At 39.2% G+C, this 22836-nt stretch overlaps 2 protein-coding genes across 3 annotated transcripts in view; both read left to right on the forward strand.

Moving 5' to 3' along the window:
• Positions 1-22836, forward strand: part of SMC5 (structural maintenance of chromosomes 5) — a 396836-nt gene that overhangs the window by 242440 nt on the left and 131560 nt on the right. The window lies entirely within an intron of this gene.
• The window catches only part of MAMDC2 (MAM domain containing 2), a 232009-nt gene that overhangs the window by 197758 nt on the left and 11415 nt on the right, over positions 1-22836 (forward strand). The window contains exons 10-11 of one of the 2 annotated variants that reach the window (XM_069087015.1): positions 2266-2359; positions 5339-5491. In XM_069087015.1, the coding sequence (XP_068943116.1) occupies positions 2266-2359; positions 5339-5491 (247 nt within the window). The remainder of the gene's footprint in view (positions 1-2265; positions 2360-5338; positions 5492-22836) is intronic. The other variant, XM_069087020.1, reaches the window with a different exon arrangement.

A 22836-nucleotide genomic window follows, 5' to 3' on the forward strand; every position in this document is an offset into this window, starting at 1 on the left:
CACACACACACACACACACACACACACACACACACACACACACACACCACTCCTACTCAATAAACTCCAGTGGTGGGGCAGCTAGATGGCTCAGTGAATAGAGCACCAGCCCTGGAGTCAGGAGGACCTGAGTTCAAATCTGGCCTCAGACCCTTAACGCTTACTATCCATGTAACCTTGGGCAAGTCACTTAACCCCAATTGCCCTGCCTTCCCCTCTCCAAAAAGCAAAACAACAATAACAGCAAAAAAAAACCAAAACAACCCACAACTCCAGTGGCTTCCTGCCACTTCCAGTATCAAATACAAAATCCTCTGTTTGGCATTCGGAGTTCTTCATAACCACCCTTCCACCACCACCACCTTTCTAGCATACTTACACCTTATACTCTTCAAGCTGGCCTCCTTGCTCCTTCACAGACAAGACACTCCATTTCTTGGCTCTGGGCATTTTCTCTGCCTGTCCTGTCTTCTGGAAATGTTTTCCCTCCTCATCTCTACCTCCTGACCTCCCTGGCTTCCTTCAAGTCCTAGCTAAAATACCATCTTCTATAGGAAGATTTGATTTTTGTCCTTTATGTAGCTTGTTTACATACATGTTTGCTTGTTGTCTCTACCATTAGACTGTAAGCTCCTGTGAATCCTCCTTGAGGATTCCTTTTTGTGTCTTTTTGCATCTTCAGTGCTTAGCACAGTGCCTGGCACATCGTAGACTTTTGTTAAGTGCTTCTTAACTGACTGCCTGCTTTTTCATCTGAAAATCAGACTAGCTGAAATCAGAGAAGTGCATCACCAAAAGTGTAACTACCAGTTGACGATGTTTTTAATGGGCACAGTAACATAGGAAACTCTATTATTCCATGGAACTCCAGGGATACAATCAGCTTTTCTGGGGTGTTGGGGTGGGGGAACAGTGGACCCCACACCAGTGAATTGATATTTTTGGAGATACTGAAAAAGTAAGACCATGAATAATTAGAATCCCAAACTGTCCTTGTAGTCTAAAATTATTGAATGCAGAAAACTCAATCATAGCCTTAAGGGGAAAAAAAGTACCTTGATTCCCTAAGCTCTTGGTCTAAGAACTTTGTGTTTTTTAAGTCATTGCAAGCTGACTTTTGGTTATAAATATTCATCCAATTTTTCAAGCACCCAATTTTTTTTTTAAGCATCAAAGTCCCAAAGGTCCTAATGATTGATGTGTAAAAGGACCCACCAGAAAAGGCGAGCTGTACTTAAGACTGAAAGTAGTCATGGGATCAGCTTTTATATTCGGCTGTTTCTTCCTTTCTCTGTGTTTTATTTTTATTCAGAGAATGACTTATAGCATTGAACATGTACTGTCACCTCATGTTCATTTTTGGAGAGTGCACTTCCATCATCCTACATGTGAAAAATTGGCTTTAAAATCTGCCTAATGGAAGGTAATCCAAGGTGCTTCTCTCTCCAGAACAATGAATTTAATAAATTGTGACATAGATAAGTTTGCATTCACCTGTAACAATAAAAATGTGTATTCTGAAAAAATTATACCTGCATTCAAGCTCTAAATCAAGAGGTTCTATCTCTAGATGAAGATTTTTATCTTTGAAAGTAGAGAATGTCCCCTGATAGCAAGCCCAGGAGAGGGTGTACACAGGATGAATAAAGTAAATGTGAGAATGTGCTTTTCAAGCATCCTAGGGAAAAATGCCTGCAGAAAAGTTAACTTTTGATTGGCTACTTTGTGGATTGTCTGTGATGCATTTTTAAGCATCAGTTGCCTTTTCCGTACCATCCATCTCTTGCTTGACTCCCCACAGTGTCATATACAGCTATGTCCCTACTAATGCAAATTAATGAGGAGTCCCATGAAGTGGTCATTTGCACTATTCAAAGTTATAATCATGTAAAACATGGTGATTGGTTCCAGACCAATGGAAATATGTAGTGTAGATTCAAATGATGTGACCACTTTGTGTGATTGATATTTCTATTGAGGACTTAGCTATAATATGTGACAATGAATAAAAACCAGTTTAACTATTAGACCTAAGTGAAGCATAATTATGAAGGTAAATTATTTGAAAGGTGAAAAATATCTCGTGTTTTCCAGGGTCAAAGATCAATGGCACCCATTTATTACTAGGCCATTTAAAACAGTCAAGAGTTCATTAACGTTTGATTAAACACTCCTAATACTGTAATAAAACCTTCAGCTATTCAAATTTCTGCATCTTAGACAACAGAATTGATGGAATTTGTTAATTATGCTTGTTAATTACAGGTTGTTTTCATGAGTTGGTGTAAGAGCTTTTGGGACTGTGGCCTTGTAGCCCTGGATGATATAACTGTACAACTGGGAAACTGCCAATCTACCGGTAAGACGTACGGTCGTTTCTATTCTCTAGCCAGTTCTGTCCCTTTCACTTTTCTTTCTTAGCCATATTAAGAATAGCACTGGGAAACCTAATGTATTTTCAGAAACTCATTATACCATTCCTATGCCAGTGTTATTTCCGAGCTTGTATGAAAGGAGACATTGACACTGTTATAGTCACTACATTATTAAAACAGTTATACTTTGATGGTTCTCTCATGTTACCAATGAGAGTGCTGCCTCTGACAATACAGGTGATAGCCTTCTTATGCTCTAAGTTTCTTGTCCATATTCTTCCATAGATCCTCCACTTAGATGTCACCTGATGGAGGCCTTCCTGTAGGTCTTCTCATAGGTTGTAGGTACCAGTGTAATACATAGACCATCATCCCCTAGTCTTGCCGTATGACAACAGCCTTCTCCAATCATACAGCCAGGGTCATATCACTTTCCAAATATTTTGAATCACAACTATATATTTCTAAAACATAAGAAAGGAATTGTATCATAGTGACTCAAAATGCCTTGTTGGAGCTGTGATCTGTTTGATGTGGATTTTCCCTCCATAGGTTCAGATCATAATTCACCTTTGGCGTCTCAGCCCATACAAGTCTTGGCGATGTCGGGGGATCCAATGTTGTTCACTTGTTTCAGTTGTATCTGACCCTTCGTGACCCAATTTGGAGTTTTCTTGGCAGAGTTACCAGAGCAGTTTGCCATTTCTGTCTCCAGCTTATTTTATGATGTGGAAACTGAGGTAGACAGCCTTTGGTAACTTGCCCAGTGTCACACAGCTATTGAGCGTCTGAGCAGGATTTGAACTTCCCAATTTTGAGCCCAGTGCTCTATCCACTGTGCCACCTAGCTGCCCTCACCGTATCATAAAGTAGTACCATGGATATGGAGCTAAAAGTTATCCCAAAGGTCTTCTAGTCCAAACTGCTCATTCTACAGAAAAGGAAACTGGGATTCAGGGAGGTTAAATCATATGCCCAGTATCACATGGGCAGTAAAGAGTGGTCAGTACTGAAACCCCATCTTCTGAGTGCAAATTCAGTGCCCTTCTCACTATACCACTACACTACTATAAACTACCTTTGTACCCTTTCATAGATTCATAAATCACCCAGCATGCTGGTGACCTTCCTTTGGACACTTTAAGACTTCGTGGGGGTTTGTTCAATACTGAGGCTGTCTGCTGTGAGTTTTCCAGTCATAATGCCTCTTTTCTTTGCCACTTTTTCCACTTCTGTTAAATCAATTAGCATATGGCCACAATCATTAAATCAATAGGATATTTACCTTTTTTTGTATCCCCAGCACTTAGCATAGTGCCTGGAACATAGTAGGCACTTAATAAATCCTTGTTGAATGACTGAAATATGCCAGGCACCATGCTAGGCATGGCACAAATACAAATACAAAAATTAAGAACTGCTGCCTGAGTTCATCCTATAGTATAAAAAACATTGGATTTGGAGTCAGAGTTGTTCTTCTGAAAATTATGTTTTACTTGCTAATATACTTATAAGTTTCTCTACTCATATAATACCCACACATCTATTAGAGGAATTTTAATCAAAGGGTTAATTAAAGCAGGAAAGTATAAAATCCCTTATTTTACTGAGGAAGCTCGGGCCCAGTATTATTGTCCAAGATCACCCAGGATTATAATGATAATAAATTTCAGTTTTCAAAATTATTTTAATTGATATTGAAACTACTGTATAAGTATTCCTAGGAGTGGTCAAATTTTAGCAGGCTGAATGTTGGGCTTTTTACTGAGCATGAAAATAGTATGTACTTCAATGAGGATCACGGGTCTGTATCAACCAAATGCAATTTATGACAAAGTGAATCATGCCTGCTCCTTGGGAAAATAAAGGGGAATATCAAATTCATACAGCATTTTGAAATGATTCTGAATGTGTTTGGGATGAAACACTCAAAATCTGACTATGGGAAAGCGGAAGAAAGAGGAGGGAGATCCTAAGAAGTCGGAGGAAAAAGCATCTAGTCTTTGTATCTCAGCAAGCAGAATTGTATTTTACAATTCCTCTCCCCTCCTTTAACCTCAACCTGGATCATGTTTTTCAGTGCCTTCTTTTCCTCGTTATCTCCTACCCAAGAAGTGAATAGAATATTTTACTTTAAGTCAGGAAGGTCTAAGTTCAAATTTAGTCTCAGACCATTACCAGTTGTGTGACCCTAGATAAGTCATTTGACCTATTGCTTGTCTCAACTGTCTCAACTATAAAATGCATCTGCTTCCTAGGGTTGCCATGGGAATAAAATTAGATAATATTCATAACGTGCTTTGCAAACCATAAAGCTAGCTATTATTCTTGCTGTTATTAGTATTATCTCCTATTCCCAGATAGTACATAAGGGATAGACTCCAGCTCATGAGAAACACTTAAACACCAACTGCTCAAGTACTACTGGCCCCTCGAGACCTTATCTGACCCTCCTCCAGTCTGTATTCTACATGTTTGATCCTGTATGTCTAAAGAAAATAGCCAGGATGAGTTCAAGCTATAGCATGAACTCGTTACTGCGTTTGGCCATCATCTTCAAGGTGCCTGCAGGAAACAACAAGGAACATTGATGTATCATGTGCTCTGTGCTAAGTTATAGTTTGGTAAGCATGACTTATCAGTCAAATATCGTTGAGTCACAACTGTGCTTTGAATAGAAATGAAGGCATGTGAATGCTTACATGTATAAATGTGTGCATTATCCATATCAATGTATACACATGCGTGTATGGGGGGAAGTGCACAGCATCTACCATACATAGAAGGAAGACGTTGCTTTCTAGGCAGTGGTATAAATGGATAAGAAAATGTAATGGCTCACCAACCATGTGCATGAAATAGCATTTTGCTGCACTTATAAATAGCTCTCATACTGTAGGCATTTGAATGCATCTTTAAGGAAATTGGCTGAAGCAGTCGCCAATCCTGCTGTTTTCTTGCAGAGATGCTTCCACCCCCACCAGGGGAGTGTACTTTTGAGCAAGATGAATGCACATTTACTCAAGAAAGAAGAAACCGGAGCAGCTGGCATCGGAGGAGAGGAGAAACACCCACATCCTACACGGGTCCCAAAGGGGATCACACTACTGGGGTAGGTGAGTTAAACTTCATGCTGACCTTTCAGAACAGAGGGGCCATCTTCTTAAATAATGTTCTCTGGACTACCTAAGCATCACTTAGAGATCATCACTGGTCACCTATACAGTGTGCATTTGATAGAGACAACCCCACTTATGTACAAATTCTACATGAGATTCAACATACATGGGTTAATTCTATGTGGGACTCACCATTTACATATGGAACTCAACAAACATGGGTTAATTCTATATGGGACTCACCATTTACATATGGAACTCAACATACATGAGTTAATTCTATGTGGGACTCACCATTTACATATGGAACTCAACATACATGGGTTAATTAGATATGGTATTCAATATACATTTGTTTATTATATACGAGACTCAATCTACATATTAGGTCATTTACTGTGAAGGCTTAAAATAGCACTTGCCATTTACTATGGTGCTTAAGCAAACCTCCTTCTCACTGGTCATATGTGGAAGGTGAACTTTTTACCCCAAATCTTGCAACCTCAAGACCACATGTGATCTTCTAGGTCCTCAGGTGTGGCCCTTTGACAGAATCCAAACTTCACTGAACAAATCCCCATAATAAAAGGATTTCTTCTGTTAGATTTGGACTCAGTCAAAAGGTCACACCCAAAGACCTAGAAGGGCAAATGTGACCTCCAAGCCTCAGGTTCCCCATTCCTGGTTCTCTTGCCTTGCCTAGATTTTATTTCTTTGTATTTTCTTTTGAGAAGTGGGAAATAAACCTCCACCAAGAAGTAAAAATACTAGAGGCAAGGCAGCGTTCCTAGAGGACTCAGTTCAGTTCTACATAGAAGAAAGAAAGGGGAGCTGAGAACATGAACTCTTAAAGAAACAATCTATCCTTCACTGTCACGTTATGTTTCCATCACAGGTCACTTATACTGAAGTTGTCTGGGCAGAGTTCAGAAGGCTATCATAATAACTGTTGCTATGGGGACTTGTCTGGGAGAATAGTCTATTCAAAGGAATTATTTAAAAGTTATTTTTTAAATAGAAGCCCAGGAAGGAAACTTTCCCTGTCCCGCATGTTACGAGTAATCACTATAGCATCTGGTGACAGGGACTCATCCATGTCTTCATTCATGAGCCCTTCTCACTTGCTTAGGTATGCTCACATCCAGACAGACACTGTTGGCGTTCTTCTTTTTCCCATAAGGAGAGGCCTAAGGAGTCAGAACTGTGCCAATCAGATGTGTGTGTGTGTGTGTGTGTGTGTGTGTGTGGTGTGGTTGCCAGAGCTGAATCACAATCCCTGAAATGCTGCTGTCATTCTACAAGGACAGACCCAGGGCCTGCAACCTCTCTGACCAGTCTTACGAGCGGGGTTGTCTGACCCTACTTGGCACTGAACCCCCCCCCGCCCGAGTCAGCACAGAAGAGCCTATGGACATGCCTATGCCCAGTCTTCTTTACCTGCTCCAGTGGACTGATCTGTGTGAGGATGATGAGGAGTGTGAAGATGAGGAGTCTTGCAAGGCCGGGGGTGGGGCAAGCAGAAAGAGTTGCCATTAAGAGTTTGTAAAATTGTCAAGTGAAAGGAAGTTCAGATTTGCTCTCCCTTTTGACACTAGAAGGCGGAGCTAGAACTAATGTATAGAAGCTGAGAGAGGCAGTCTTCGTGAATGTAAGGAATGCAGGAAATTCAGTCTTAAGAGTTGGAAGAGACTTTGGAGGCCATCTATTCCAACATGTACCAATGTGAGAATCATATCTACAACATACCTAATAATAATAATGGGTGGTCATCCAGCCTCAACTCTCAGACCTCTGGGAAGGGGAGACCCAGTACCTCCCAAGGCAGCCCACTGCATTTTTATGCAGGGTATCCTAAAAGTTCTAAGACTTACCTACATTCTCCAGTATTCAACATCTAATCCAAATATGTTGTTTAGTCATTCAGTCCTATCCGACTCTTCGTGACCCCATGGATTTTGTCCATGGGGCTTTCTTGGCAAAGATACTGGAGTGGTTTGCCATTTCCTTCTCCAGTGTGTCCCCATTTTACAGATGAGGAACTGAGACAAATAGGAGTTAAGTGACTTACCTAGGGTCACACAGTTAGTAAGTATCTGAGGTCAGATTTTAGCTCAGATCTCCCTGACTCCAGCTCCAGTGATCTATCTACTGCACCACCAGGCTGCCCCAATCCAAATATACCCAGTAACTGTAATTACAAGCTTAAGTTCTACCTCATTCATTTATTGGTTCCTCCATGATCCATCACAAACACTCCCAGAGCCCAATTTTACCACCACAACAAAACATATCTGTAGCCGAGGAACATATCAACACTTTCAAAATATCAGCAGCTCAGAGCATATACATAAACATTATATCTTCTCCACAGTCAGCCGTCTTCCTCCTGGGATTATTGTATTTTTAGTACAATAACAATGCTAGCCTACATTATATATAGCACTTTATAATTTGTGAATAGTATAGTATAACACTTTATGGTTTGTGAATCCTGACTCAGACACTTATTAGCTCTGTGACCTTAAGTTATTTAAGGTCTCTGAACCCCACTGTCCTCATTGATAATAAAATGGGAATAATTGTAGGCTTCTAGGCCTACCTCACAGGATCATTGTGAGAATGAAATGAGAGAATAAATGCCAACTGCTTTGTAAACCTCTAAAGTGCTAGCTATTATCATACAGGATCTCATTTCGTCAGTATTTGACTTAGCCAGAATTCATGTTTTATTAAAACATGTTGCTTTTGTATTAATTATTTGGTTGTCAAACTACCCTTAATTACTTTTTAAATCACATCTTTTGTAATTGGAATGTAATGTTCAATGGTAAAAAGGACAAAACTCGAAAGAGTCCATTTTGAGCATGGCTCCTACTGTAAACTTGCTGCAAAGTGCATAAATTGATAAGGGAACCATTGTACGTAAATTACAAACACTTGGACAATTGGCGGTACAGTGAATAAAACACCACCCAGGAGTCAGGAGGACCTGAGTTCAAATCCAGCCTCAGACACTTAGTACTTTCTAGCCATGTGACTTTGGGCAAGTCACTTAACCCCAATTGTCCTGCCTTCCTCCCTCCAAAAAAAGAAACAAAAAAGAAAGGCAATACATAAATTTCAAACACCAACTAACTAGAAACTAAAAAGGTGTTTGAGAAATGAAATGTCTCTCTCATCTTAGTGAGTGGAAAGTTACCTGGTTGAAGGTTCTTACTGAGGAAAAAAAGAAAAAGTGAAGTTTATATTTTCAGTTAAACTGGACCTCGAAGGATGTCTAATATTTGATAGGTGGTGATGCAGGACAGGTGAGGTAATTCCATTTAGGAAAGAACAGCATGGGAAAAGGCACAGACACAGCAAATTGTGGGGCACATTGGGAAATAACTTAGAGCTATAGGGAGACCCAGAAGGCAGAATGGGCTCTTTGCTCTCATAGAACATAGAATCTAATGAGGTAAAGGATTACTAACATATCTAAGCAACCAAAAGAAAACAAATGATTAGATATGCAGTTGCAGGGTATATTAGAAGTGGTCTAGCAATTCAGGAGAGGCATGAGTGAGGGCTGGGTAGGCAGGGAGGACTCTAATGGAGGAATTAGGACTTGAGATGAGCCTTAAAGAAGGCAGAATTTGGTTAGGAGAAGAGGCATGGGGAAGACATTCCATTGTGAACATCAGAATGGAAGTAGGAATAAGCAGGACATCTCTGAGAGATGGACTCAAAGCTTCATATGACCATCTCTGTTCCCTGGCATTTTCCATGTTTGTGTATATGTGTGTACATGTGTATGTAGGAATGTATGTACACATATATTGTATGAATGTATAGTTATATATGTGTTTGATATAGCTTTCATAGAATCATAGATTTAGAACTGCATACTCTCACCTTTTAATGCCAGAAGCAAGCTTGAATTGTTTACTTGAAAATGGAAAATTCAAGTGAATGGTATTTATGGGTCTCTAGTAATATATTTATCAAAAGACAATGGTATTATTAATTTCAATGAAGTTTTCTTTGTTTGTGAATCTGTTCATTCGAGAACCCAATCAAAATTTCAGAAAAGGCCCTTACTTTTATTAATCACATTCTCCACTGATGAATTCCCACCTATCACCCCACCACCACCACCGTCTGTGTACCTCCAATTTCTTGAATAGTATTAATGCCACAGATATAGATCCTGGAGGAGGATGTGAGAGAATTCATATAGCCACCAATTAAAGCAAAAATCAATTGATGTCTCTTCTAGACTATTTGCATATATTAATAATGACAACTCACATTCACATAACACTATATGGCTTAAAAAGCACTTTCTCTGAAATTATCCTGTGAGAAAGCTAATAGTACAAATATTGTTATCTCCATTGATGACATCCAGGTAATACTTACAAATTAGTATCCCCATTTTACAGATGAGGAGAGTGGAACTCAAAGAGGTTAAATGATTTGCCCAGGATCATGTGGCTTGTAACTGCCAAAACCCAGGACCTGCAGCAGAGATCCTGAACCCCCCACAAGTGTTTTCCATTATACCACGTGGCCTTTCTTTTCATTTGAAGCCCCAAGTTTACAAAATCTAAATATAAGACTAATAAAATCTTAGAAATATAAGAGACCTTAGAGAATACCTAATCCAGGGGATCTCAAAGTCTTGCCTGGCATATCATCAAGCCCTTTCTTCCTCTTCCTCCCTTTCCTCAGTTTCCTGGGATTCCTACTGGAGAGGAGAGTGCAATTTTTATCATTGGGTACTCCCATACCCTATTTTGTGGAGGGATGATTGCAAGTACATATAAGATCATAGCTTTACAGCTAGACAGAACCATTTAGGCCATCTAGTTGGACTCTATTTTACAAATAAGGAAACTGAGGCCCAGAAAGGTTAAAGAGACCCACTCCAAGTCACATTAAATTGGTTAAGTAGCAGAGCTGTGAATCAAACTCAGAGCCTGTAACTCCACACCCAGAATTCTTTCTCAGGAATGTGTTGGTAAATGTTTAACAATTGACTCTCCAAAAATATCTTCATTATTAACATCTTCTCCATCACTTAAACCTAGACAATCACCCAGAATTCTTTCTCAGGGATGTGTTGGTAAATGTTGAATAATTGACTCTCCAAAAATATCTCCATTATTAACATTTTCTCCATCACTTAAACCTAGACAATTAAAAAAGCAATAAATCAAGCCCTGATTTGTAGCATTTGCTGATTTCTGATATGTAAGGCTCACACTGAAAATTGCTTCTATTGAGATGACCCCACCACACCCTTGGATTTGGATCTTCTGGAATTCAAAACTCCTCTACCCTCACCCAACCCACCCTCCTTTTTTTTTTTTTTGCAGAGGGGGAAACTAAGGCCTACAGTGTTTGTATAACTTTCCCAAGGTCATACAGCTATAGTGGAAAAAATAGAACTGGAACACAAGTCATCTAATTTCTAGACCTTTACTAAATAATATTATGGGCAGCTAGGTTGTGCGGTGGATAGAATGCTAGGCCTGGAGTCAGGAAGACCTGAGTTCAAATTTGCCTCAGACACTTACAGTAGCTATGTGACCTTGGGCACGTCACTTAACCTCGTTTGCATCAGTTTCCTCATCTGTATGATGAACTGGAGAAGGAAATGGCAAATGAGTCCATTATCACTGTCAAGATCATCTCAAATGGGCTCACAAAGAGTCAGACACAATTGAAAGGACTGAACAACAATACTAAATAGTATTAGTTTATACATATATGACACTTTATGGTGTACAAAATGTTTCAGCCTATCATCCCATTTGATCTTCAAAGGAGCTTTGCAAGGTAATGAAAGTAATCTGATCCCAATATTACAGATATAGACGGTAAGTCTTAGGTGAAATAACTTGCCCAAGATCACATGGCTTTTGTGTCAGAAAGAGTGACTGGCTAAGGGAACAGAAGATTTGGGTTCTAGACCATGGTATCCCCTTCTCAAAAGGGGTGAGGTTAGCCTAGGTCATCTGAAAGGTCCCTTTCACTTCTAGCCTCCCATAATTCTATGAAATATAGTCTACATTTTCTTAGGCCAGTGAACCAGAAAGGAAACAAGACAGTAATGATAGCAAGTCCTACTTGATTATGAGCTGTAAGTGCCACATTCCTAATCTTGGGTTCTCATCTTTGGGGCCAGATGTCCTCTATATTAAAAAGAGCTATTACCACATCTGGGACCTTTTATTAGTAGTCTCAATAGAGAGAGCAGTTGATTTTATGATCTCATCTACTAATCCACTTGCTTAGCTTAACAAAGAGTCTCTGCTGAACCAACCATGTTTGAAGAAATACATTAAATAATACCATCTTATCTTGGTACTTAAAATAAATAAGATACTTTGAGCTGCAGTCCCTCCTTGTGTTTGGTAGTGGTATGTTTAGCATCTTGATGAATCATTCAATCAAAATGGGAAGGAGGTGGTATGGTGGCCAGAGCACTGGATGTGGAATTAGGAAGACCCAAGTGCAAATGCTGCCCGAGTCACTTATTAGCTGTGTGATTCTGGGCTTGTTACTTGATTTCTCTCACCCTCAAATTTCCTTCCCCCTGGAAAATTGGAATAACAGTAGCAGCTACCTTCAGGGTTGTTGTGAGGGTAAGTTGAGAGAAGATCTGTAAAGGACTTTGTAGACCTTAAAGTGGTACATTTACTATCAATCAACCAATAAACATTTATTTATTTATTAATCCTACTATGTGCTAGGCACTGGGGAAACAAAAAGAGAGAAAAAGACAGTCTCTGCCCTCAAGGAGCTTACAATCTAATAAGGGTAGCAACACACAAACATAAATACAAAGGAAACCATATTAAATAGGAAATAGTTAACGAAGTGGAGACATTAGAATTAACATTCAAGAAGGCTTCCAGTAAAACTAAAAGTTTTAGATGGAACTTGAAAGAAATCAAGGAAGACAGCAGGTGGAACTCAAGAGGGAGAGAGTTCCAGGGATAGGGGACAGCCAGAGAAAATGCTAGGAATTAGAGATGCAGAATCTAGTTTGTGGAACAGCCAGGAGGCCAGTGTCACTTGATAGAAAATTAAGTGGTAGAAAGTAAGGTATAAGAAGACTAGAAAGGTTGGAAGTGGGCTAGATTATAAAGTGTTCTGAATGCCAAACAGCGCATTTTGCATTTGATTTTGGAGGTGATAGGGAGCCTTTTGAGTTTATTGAATGAAGGGTTAGTGGGTGGTGATATGGTTAGACCTTCACTTTAGGAAAATCACGTTAATGACTGAACAGAGAATATATTGGAGTAGAACGAGACTAGAAATAGGCAGAACCACCAGCGGGCTATTGCAGTAATGTAGGCATAAGGGGATAAGGCCCCTTATCAGAGCAGTCACAGTGTCAAAGGAGAGAAGGACACATATTTGAGAGACACTGCAAAGGTGGAATTGACAGGTCTTGGTGACAGATTGGACATAGGGGTGAGAGAAGAATGAGAAGTCTAGGATGATACCTGGCTGCAAGCCTGAGGCACTGATGTACCCTGGGCAGTAACAGAAAGTTTTGGAGAGAGAGTGTTAAGGCAAAGATAATGGATAAAAAGATTTTGGACGTGTTGAGTTTAAAATGTCTACTGGAAATTCAGTTCAAGATGTCTAATTATAAATCTACAAAATCTACCCATAAACCACAGTTCAAATGGAAAATTAGGGAAAAGAGGAGGAAAGTCTCTTTCCTCCTCTAGATATGCAATATATATGGTTATGTTCCATGAAACTGGAAGAGGGAAAATCTAGTAGAAAAATCACAATAACTTAGATTCTTATAACAAATCAAAGAACTCTTTTTCGTTACAATCTTATTTTCATAGAGTCTAAAGTTAGAAGATATCTTAGAGGTTATGTATCCTAAACTCCTGCACAGTGCACAAATCTCTTCCACATCATTTATACATGACAAGCAGTCACTGAGACTTTGCTTCTATTCACATAGTACTTTCTGGTGTCCCCAATTCCATCCATAAGCAGCTCTCAGTCATCAGTTGGACTTCCCTATATTGAATCATTGCCCTCCATTTACATTCCATTCATTCACACTTATTTCCCCCATTCTAATCGCTCTTCCATGTTATAGCTTTTCAACCCTTTAAAAATAGCTCTCATCCAGAGTGGATAGAGAGCCAACCTTGAAACCAGAAAGACCTGGGTTCAAGTTCTTTCTCTGTTTCATACTAATTATGGGACCATAAACACATCACTTAACCTCTCAGTGTCCCTAGGCAACTGTCTACAGTAAGGATTCTTAGCCTTTCATCCTGGAACTTGTTTTTTAAAAATATTTTTGATGACTATATTTCAGTATAAATAGCTTCCTTTGCAATCCTATGCATTTTATTTTGTGCATTTAAAACAATTATTCCAAGAAGAGGTCCATTTATCAGACTGCAAGAGGGGTCCAGGGCACAGAAAAGGTTAAAAACCTTTTTTCTAAAACTATAAATTGGAGGTTAATTGCTAATCTTCATTGACTTGAATAGTTTCCATGCTGAAAGTTCCCTATACTGACAAAATCTTAAGTCTGGAGGGAAAAAAAAAGTCTTCCCTGATTATCTCATCCTCACGCTCACTGCTGGATAACCCTCCTTTAAGGATTGAGAGCTTAATCACTGAGGATCAGATATGCAAGACTAGTTTGAATCTCTGATACGTATCATCATCACTTATATCCCAGCTTGATGTATCTGTGTCCAAGCCCCAGAGTGGTACAGACACCCATGCATGTACTATAAGAGCTCTTATGTGGAGTAGTAGAAAACATGCTGGATTTGGAATCAGGACCTGTGTTAAAATCCAGGTTCTACCATTTACAACTTGTGTGACCTCAGGCAAGTCACAACTTCTCTGAAACTTTGTTTTCTTCATCTGTAAAGTATGAGGGTCAAGCTAGATGACCTGGGTTTCAACTCTAAAATCTATGAATCTGTGAAACTTTCCACACACAGCAAAACAGAGCACTAAGCCACGGTGACCAAACCATAGCATGGCTTTTTCTACCCTTACTTGTACCTTTATCCACTCCCCTCTTGAGAAATGGCAACAAAGATTAATTGGTCTGATGTCTGTACACAGGCACTGTTCTCCAACAATGATTCCACCTAGATACTCCCTCCCTCTAACCCAGGTTAGAGGTAGAGCTGGCATGGTTCTTATGCCTATTCAGTGCATACCTCCAGTTGAGTTTCACTTTCCCCATTCCTTTTGCTAACTTGACCTCCTGTTGCCAGGGTAAACATCTCCATTTCCTTCAACCAATCCTCAAGTCCCCTCACCATCTTGATCCTTTCCTCTACACATTTTTCACTTTTTTAAGTTTCCTCCTAAAATGCAGTACCCAGAAAAGAACGCTATGCACCAATGTGGTCTCCTCCCTTGTTCTATACACTCTATGTCTGTCAATATAACCTAGGGTTGCTTTAGTTTTTTTTTTTTTTTGGCAGCTACATCTCATCTTTGACTCATGTTGACTTGCAGTCAACCAGAACCTCTAAGTTTCTTTCACATGAGCTGCCCTCTAATCATATCTGCCTCATCCTGTGCTTGTACATTTGACTTTTTTTTTTTCACTTGGGAGCAGGACCCAACAATTCTCCCTATTAAATTTCACTTTATTTGTCCCTTGCAGATACTGAAGGGCATTTGGCAATAATTCCATTTTCCCAAATGGAAAACTTAAATACAGATTAAGTGGAAGGTCCAAGAAGAATTATTCAGTTTTAGAGTCAGGACTGGGCTTACAGCCAAGTCTCCTGTCCTCTGCCTGGTCCCCTATACAGTAGGATATACTCTAATGAGTACCTGGTAGGTAGCATGTTAATTTATCACATTAAAAGCACACACATATTATTAAGTCTGAGTTCAACCTACTGGCAAGTATTTGTCACCCGCAATGGAGTTAGTGTTCTAAATAAATTGAAAAAAACTATCCCTCCTTGCAAGAAGCTTACCTTCTAATGGGGGAGATAACAAAGCCCTATATGAGACAGGATTTGTATGAGGAGAATAAATACAAATAAATATATCCTTTTCTTCTTTCCTTATCAGTGGGCCTTGGTATAACCGAACCCCATAAAATCTAGGTGCCTAATTCTATATTACAATCTATTTTTAACTTTGAAACTTCATTGACAATGCTCAGTTGGTTTTCATTTTTATGTCCTTAAGAATTTCAATTCTGTTGATTTTGAATGGGTATTAAAGGAAAGTACTGTCCTTACCTATGTGTCATCAGAGAAAAACAAAAGGAAGCATCTATGTGTTTTCTACTGAACTAAATCAACCCAGACCACATCCCCATGCCCCAGTAGAAGTTTTGAATGTAGAGTGAAGCTGTAAAATAAATGAATAGAGTTTATATTACATTTATGATAAATTTTTAGAAAAGCATGGCATTTGAATCTCTTGTTTTCAAGTGCTCACCTGGACCTGCAAAATTTAATCAAACAGATAAAATGTTCTCAATACATTTGATTTTGTTTTCCTTTGTCACCAATGGCTTCCTCCTCAATCCTTTGCATTGTGGCTTCCATATTCATTTTTCTATGGGCAGTGAGGTAGAGCAGTAGATAGAACTTTGGGTCTGGATTAAGAAAGACTAGAGAGGGGGACAGCTAGGTGGCGCAGTGAGCAAAGCACCGGCCCGGACTCAGGTGGACCTGAGTTTGGTTCCAGCCTCACTCACTTAACACCCACACAAAAAAACTAGCCGTGTAACCTTGGGCAAGTTACTTAACCCCAACTGCCCTCCAAAAGTAAAAAAAAAAAAAAAAAGACGATGTCAGATTTGACCTCTGACACTTACTAGCTGAGTGATCCTGGTCAAGTTACTTAAAATCTGCCTAGTTCCGTTCCCTCAACTATAACATAAGGACAACAACAGCACCTGTCTCACAAGGTTGTTGTGTAGATCAAATCTGACAACATTTGTACAGTACCTGGCGTATTAATGCGATTAATTATTAATGATGATTAATTATTAATGGTGATTAATAAATACTTGTTGTCTTCACTTTCTACTGAAATAGTTCTTACTCAACTTATCGATGACCTCTTGACAAAATCCAATTCTTCCTTCGACCTTGTTAAACACCTGCTTATCAAGTTGGGTTCTTTGGACTCTATTCTGACAATTTCTTTTCTTTCTCCTTCGCTAAATCCTTTCCGCCAACTGTGGTTGCTAACAAAGTAAGCCCTAGGTCTGCGGCTTTTCTCCTGCATATATTCTCTTGGGTTCTATTCCTATGAATTCAGTCATTATCCATATAACTCTCAAATCTGTTTCAAGTGCCTTTTCTCTAATCCAGTATTTCTTGGGGCCTATGAATGATTTTATGGAATGGTCCCTAAAAGCCTAAAACTGATTCAAGGCAAACATTTCCAAAATTTATCATCCACTTCATCCTCCGAAGGGCAGCTAGGTGGTGCAGTAGAGAGAAGACTGTCCTAGAGTCAGGAAAATTCATCTTCCTGAGTTCAAATCTCAGACACTTACTAGCTGTGTGACCCTGGGCAAGTCATTTGCCTCAGTTTCCTTATCTGTGAAATGAGGAAACTGAGCTGGAAAAGGAAATTGACAAGCCACTCCAGGATCTTTGCCAAGAGAATCCCAAATGGGGTCAGATGTGACTGAAAAGACTGAAGAATGACAACAAATTGAGAAGATGCATACAAAAATTAAGAAATTCTGGGTTTAGAAGAAATGTAGAAGTTTGAAAGCTGAAACATGAGGGGAGATGATCAGATAATGGTGTGCCCAAAGAAGAGAATTCTATAGGCCAAATGCAGAGAAGCTGCTGAAAAGATATTGGTACTTTTGCTAAACCCCAAAATTTATTTGACTTCCAATGAAGATAAATCAAAGTGTCTACCAATACATAAAGTCCAGTATCAACCTCAAGTATTTCCAATGAATTATTTTTTTTTAAAGCAATCGAGGTTAAGTAACTTGCTCAAGGTTACACAGCCAGTTATTTCTGGGTGTGGTGCTAAGTATCTGAGCCCGAATTCGATCCCCAGCTCATCCCGACACTGGAGCCAGTGCTCTTACTTGCTGAGCCACCTGGCCACCCCTAAGCAATTGGGGTTAAGTAACTTGCTCAAGGTTACATGGCCAGTTATTTCTGGAGGTGGTGGTAAGTATCTGAGCCCGGATTCGATCCCCAGGTCACCCCGACACTACTCACTATGCTACCTGGCCACCCCCAATGAATTATGTTTGCACAGAGTTTATATACATATATCTTTGTGTGTATGTGCAATTAAATACTAGGTACAGATCATATTTATCTATCTGTGCTTGAAAAAAACCATGGTCTAGTAGAAAAAGCAAGATATTTGATATCAGAAAATCTGGGCTCTGCAGCTGTGAACTTGAGCTAATCAATTCGTCTCTTTGAGCCACAGTTTCCCTATGAGTAAAATCCATGTAATTCCTGTACTGCACTTCTCATGAGGCTACAATAACTCCAGAAACTCCTCATTTGGAGTCCAGTACTCTCCTTCAGGTGTGCCCAACTTATATAATTGTCCTCGTGTCTTGGTGCACCTAAGATCATATTCTCTGAACCTGCCAAGCAAAATGTTTACCAGTTTACATATCATTCTTCTGTTCCCAACTCTAAGTTCTTATTTTTATTATTGTTTCTACCTGGAATGTTTTCCTACCTCCCCTGTGCCAGATTGTTTCCACCTACTTTTCAGAATCCTGACATGTATCATGGGGTATATGGGGTGTTCAGAGAGGGCTAGGACCTCTGGTGTGAGGGCTTGCCAAGCCATTTTCAGGGCTGGTCACCCACCTTTGGTGTCCCCCTCATTCACCCAACCCTCACTTGTGGCTTCAAGAAGCTGTAGCATGCACTCTAACCACACCCAGTAAACCATCTTACCAGATGTGCACTGACAGGGCTCAAACTCATTGGTGAGTTAGGGAGATGTCTACCCCAAGCATGTGAAGACTTTCCCTGGCAGAATAGGTGAATGAGAACAATTTGTTCCAAAAGCCATGAAGGTGGCTGACGCAGGCACTATGCAGTGCTTAGATCTTGGTCAGGCATCAAAGAAAGCAAGGTCATCTACAGCATCCCAGGTCATCACCAGTCATCTTGACTTTTGCCCTGCCATTAGACTTCTATGATTCAGAAAAAGAGAGTGAGGCTGACAACTTTATGCAACTCTGCCTCAATTAAATCCAATTCATTCAAGGACAGCTCAGTTTTGCAAACAGCAAAAGGTTAACCTCTTAAGTGCCTGAACATTAACCTCTTGAAAATGGACTATTCAATTCTTTGCCACCATAAATAAATGAATAATAGAGCAGTGTTTTGTCTGCAATGTTCTTTCTTCACTACAACCCTGAGAGCTTATCAGTGTAAATCTGATTATTCCCATTGCACAAATGAAAGAATAGAGTATCAGAGAGGGGGAGTGACTTCCCAAGGTCCTGAATGCAATTTACTGTCTTTCCTTGGGTTAGGACCATTGTTAGAAGCACTATTTATAACAATGCTCTATAAATGCAACAGATAAACACTGCTCCTCCCTGCTTCCTTCATATGGTTATCATCCCTTGAGTGTGGCACATGAATGCTCCTGGAAGGAATGGGTAGAACACAAGTGACCGATATCCATGTATCGCATGCACGCATACATATTTGAAAGACTTAAGCACTCTCATCAATGTAAAGACCAACCATGACTCCAAAAGACCAATGACGAAACATGCTTTGCACATGCAGATAGAAGTGAAAGACTCTGAGTGCAAAATGAATGAAACCTTGAGAGAGATATATGTATACATACATATATGTACATTTATACATATACATTATGTGTGTGTCTTTGTGTGTGTGTGTGTAGGCAGCAAAGAGAGGCAGTAGATACAGCACCAGACCTGGAATCAGGAAGACCTGAGTTCAAATGTGATCTCAGGCACTTACTAACTATTTGACCCTGGGCAAGTCACTTAATCTCTGTTTACCTTAATCTACTGGAGAAGGAAATGGCAAACCATTTAAATATCCTTGCCCAGAAAACCCCTTGGACAATGATGGAGTGCTGTGGTTCATGGAGTTACAAAGAATTGGACATAACCGAATGATTGAACAACAGCAATGATATGTGTATATGTATATCATGTGTGTGTATGCACTCGAGCTCACACATACTTAAGCCCAGATCTTGATTCTGAGGCCACTTTTCTGTCACACTTCATCATCTGTAAAATATGTACTATTGTTTACCTTGTATGTTGTGAAGATTAAATTAGATTTTATAGACAACATACTTTACAAATGTTAAGTACTACATATATGTCTGCCATTCATAATACAATGTGTCAGTTTCTTACTTTGCTATCCATGTGGTGAGTGTAGGTCCTGCCTCATCTATGGGAGAAAGACTATGTAAATCAGATTTGTAACTGATACTGTTCTACCAAATGTGCTTCATTCAGAACCACTTTCCTAGAGTTCTTTCTTTTATGTGACATATGCATAATAGCGGAAAGTGAGGCTTGGGTCTATGATAAATGATTTAAATGGAGCCCAAGGGAATACAGTGAATGATTGGTACTAAAGCACCAAGAAGCAACACTCCCATCACCACCACTAAATTTATCACAATCAACAACCTACTTCTTGATATCTCTTTTTACGGCAAATGCCTTCCCTCATATCTAATTACATTATTACAGATCAGTTGAAATTTATATCAAGGTGAGCAGATTCAGCAAAATTTCCTCTTCCCTATCTTGTTCCAGTCCACTTTATTAGCCACTCCCTGGCAGAATTAGGAAGTTTCCAGTCCAGATGTTCCTTGTTTGATGAGGCAATGAAGAACATTCTCAGCTCAGTTCCTGAGATTTTATTACTCATTGCTGTCCTATTAGCATGTACATGGTGCCATATTTTCAGAATGCTCTGTTATCATCCATTATTTGTTGTGGCGCCCTTGGTGTTTATGGGGATGCTTCATGGCAAAAGAAATGTCATTTGTCTTAGAAAGTATCTTAAATATTGCTGAATTGAAATTGTTGCATCTTTTAGCCCTGGTGATTTACTGATGAATGAACCTTGAAAAATCATCGTTGTTTCCCTTGCTTCTGGATAGAGCTACCCTCACTCCATCCCAGGAAGGTGGCTGTACAACTTTTCCTAAATAGTTTCTAGGGGGAGATAACCACAGCTTTATTTAGTAGTGCTTCCAGTGACTAAGAAATTCTCATGATCTTAAACAGTTCAATTATCCTCCAACATAATAGCACACCAAGTCAGAGGTGTTTTTAATTCTCAATAACTGTCAGTTCCTATCTCTACACCATGCTTTCCACAATTCGACCATCATCATCTCTCTCCTGCAAGAAACCTGGACTCTGCCCATTAGAAACTGAGTTCTGATTGGTGATCATCTTGTCCTGTACCAGGCCATCTTGACACCATGTCCTCAAGGGCACTCATGCCCCTATCTACTTCCCTCACCAACCCTTTATGTGTTGCTTTCTTCCTTTAGAGTATAAGTACCTTGAGGAGAGGAATTGACTTGCTTGCTTGAATTTACGTGGGCAGCGTTTGGTATAGCATCTGACACATAGTAAATGTGTGAATGCTTTACCCATTTATCTTTGTATATTTATAATCAGAAAATTATTGTAATAGAGTTGTTGCTAATATATTAGAGTGTTAATAAAGAAAATTTTATTTAATTAATAAATTAAAATCTATTTTAAATTATTAATTTAAATTAAGTTTTTACATTAAATATTAATAAGATTAAAATTATTCATTTAAAATTAAGGATTGTGGGCAAAGAGTTTTATTCTTTAAAAAAATTAATCTTTCAGTTGAATTTCAATAGTGACCAATTTCAGAGTTTGGGAAGGTAATTGTTGTTTTGTTTTGTTTTTTTTTTTTTAACAAGGCTTGACCGTTTACAGATATTAGAATCTTAGGGGTCATCTAGTACAACCTCCTTATTTTCATATGATAAAACTGAGGGCCAGAATGACTCCCCTAAGTGACTTTTCTGAAGGCACACAGGTGATACATGGCAAAGACAGGACTTAAGTACATGTCTTATGATGCTGTTTTGTGCTCCTTCCAAAGAATCATTCTGCCTCATCTTACATTATTTGTTATTTTATAATGTCACAGAAGAGAAGTTCATCCTAACTATTTTGATCCTCACTTGCCCTCAACCTACTGTTGTGACAGGCAAGGTCTTCTCTCTCACACATGATCAAAAATTTTTTTAAAAACCATTTAATCCTATATGTATAATCCTAACACTATTCTCTAATTATAAGGAGAGACAACATGGCATAAAAGATAGAAATTCTGGACCTATGGTCAGGAAGATCTCGGTTCAAATCCTGCCTCTGAGACCACCTGTGTGACCATGGTTCAGACACCAAACTGACCATGACTAGTCCTCTCTGAGCTTTGGGCAATTCTGTAAGATTCTAAATTTAGTCCTTATACTAATTGAAATAACATTAATACTGGTGGAGTTGTGAACTGATCCAACCATTCTGGAGAGCAATCTGGAACTATGCACAAAGGGCTATAAGTAATTTAATATCCTTTGACCCAGCAATACCACTTCTAGGTTGTATCCCAAAGAGATCATAGAAGTGGGAGGAAGACCCATATGTACAAAAATATTTATAGCAGCTCTTTTTGTGGTGGCAAAGAATTGGAAATTAAGGGGATGGCCATCAATTGGGGAATGGCTAAACAAGTTATGGTATATGAATGTAATGGAATACTATTGCGCCATAAGAAACGAAGACCAGATGGACTTCATATCTACCTGGAGAGGCTTGTATGAACTGATGCTGAGTGAGAAGAGCAGAACCAGGAAAATTTTTACACAATCACAGATACAACGTATATGTGACAACCAACTTTGATAGACCAGACTCTTCTCAGAAATGCAGGGTTATAAGTAAACTCCAAAAGACTCACGATGGAGAGAGATGTCTACATTCAGAGAAAGAACCAGAAAGACAGAGTTTGAATGTAGATTGAAGCAAATTACCTATTCTCTTTCTTTTTCTTGTTTGGTTTGGTTTCCTCTTTCCCATTTTTCATTCCATCCGATACAATCCTTCTTTATAACCTGACTAATGTCTAATATGAAAGTATCTGCAGATCCCATACCTGATTGTATGCCGCCATTGGGCCGGGGAGAGGGTGGAGAGGGGAAGGGGAGGGAGGAGGGTAAAATTTGAAACTCAAAGAACTGGGGAACTGAATCTTGTAAACTCAAAGTAAACGAACAAATTTATTAATAAAGACAAAAAA

Source organism: Petaurus breviceps, unplaced genomic scaffold (genome assembly GCF_028583685.1).
Source record: "Petaurus breviceps papuanus isolate PSGF00001 unplaced genomic scaffold, PetGlider_PUasm1.0 118, whole genome shotgun sequence".
Lineage (NCBI taxonomy): Eukaryota > Metazoa > Chordata > Mammalia > Diprotodontia > Petauridae > Petaurus > Petaurus breviceps.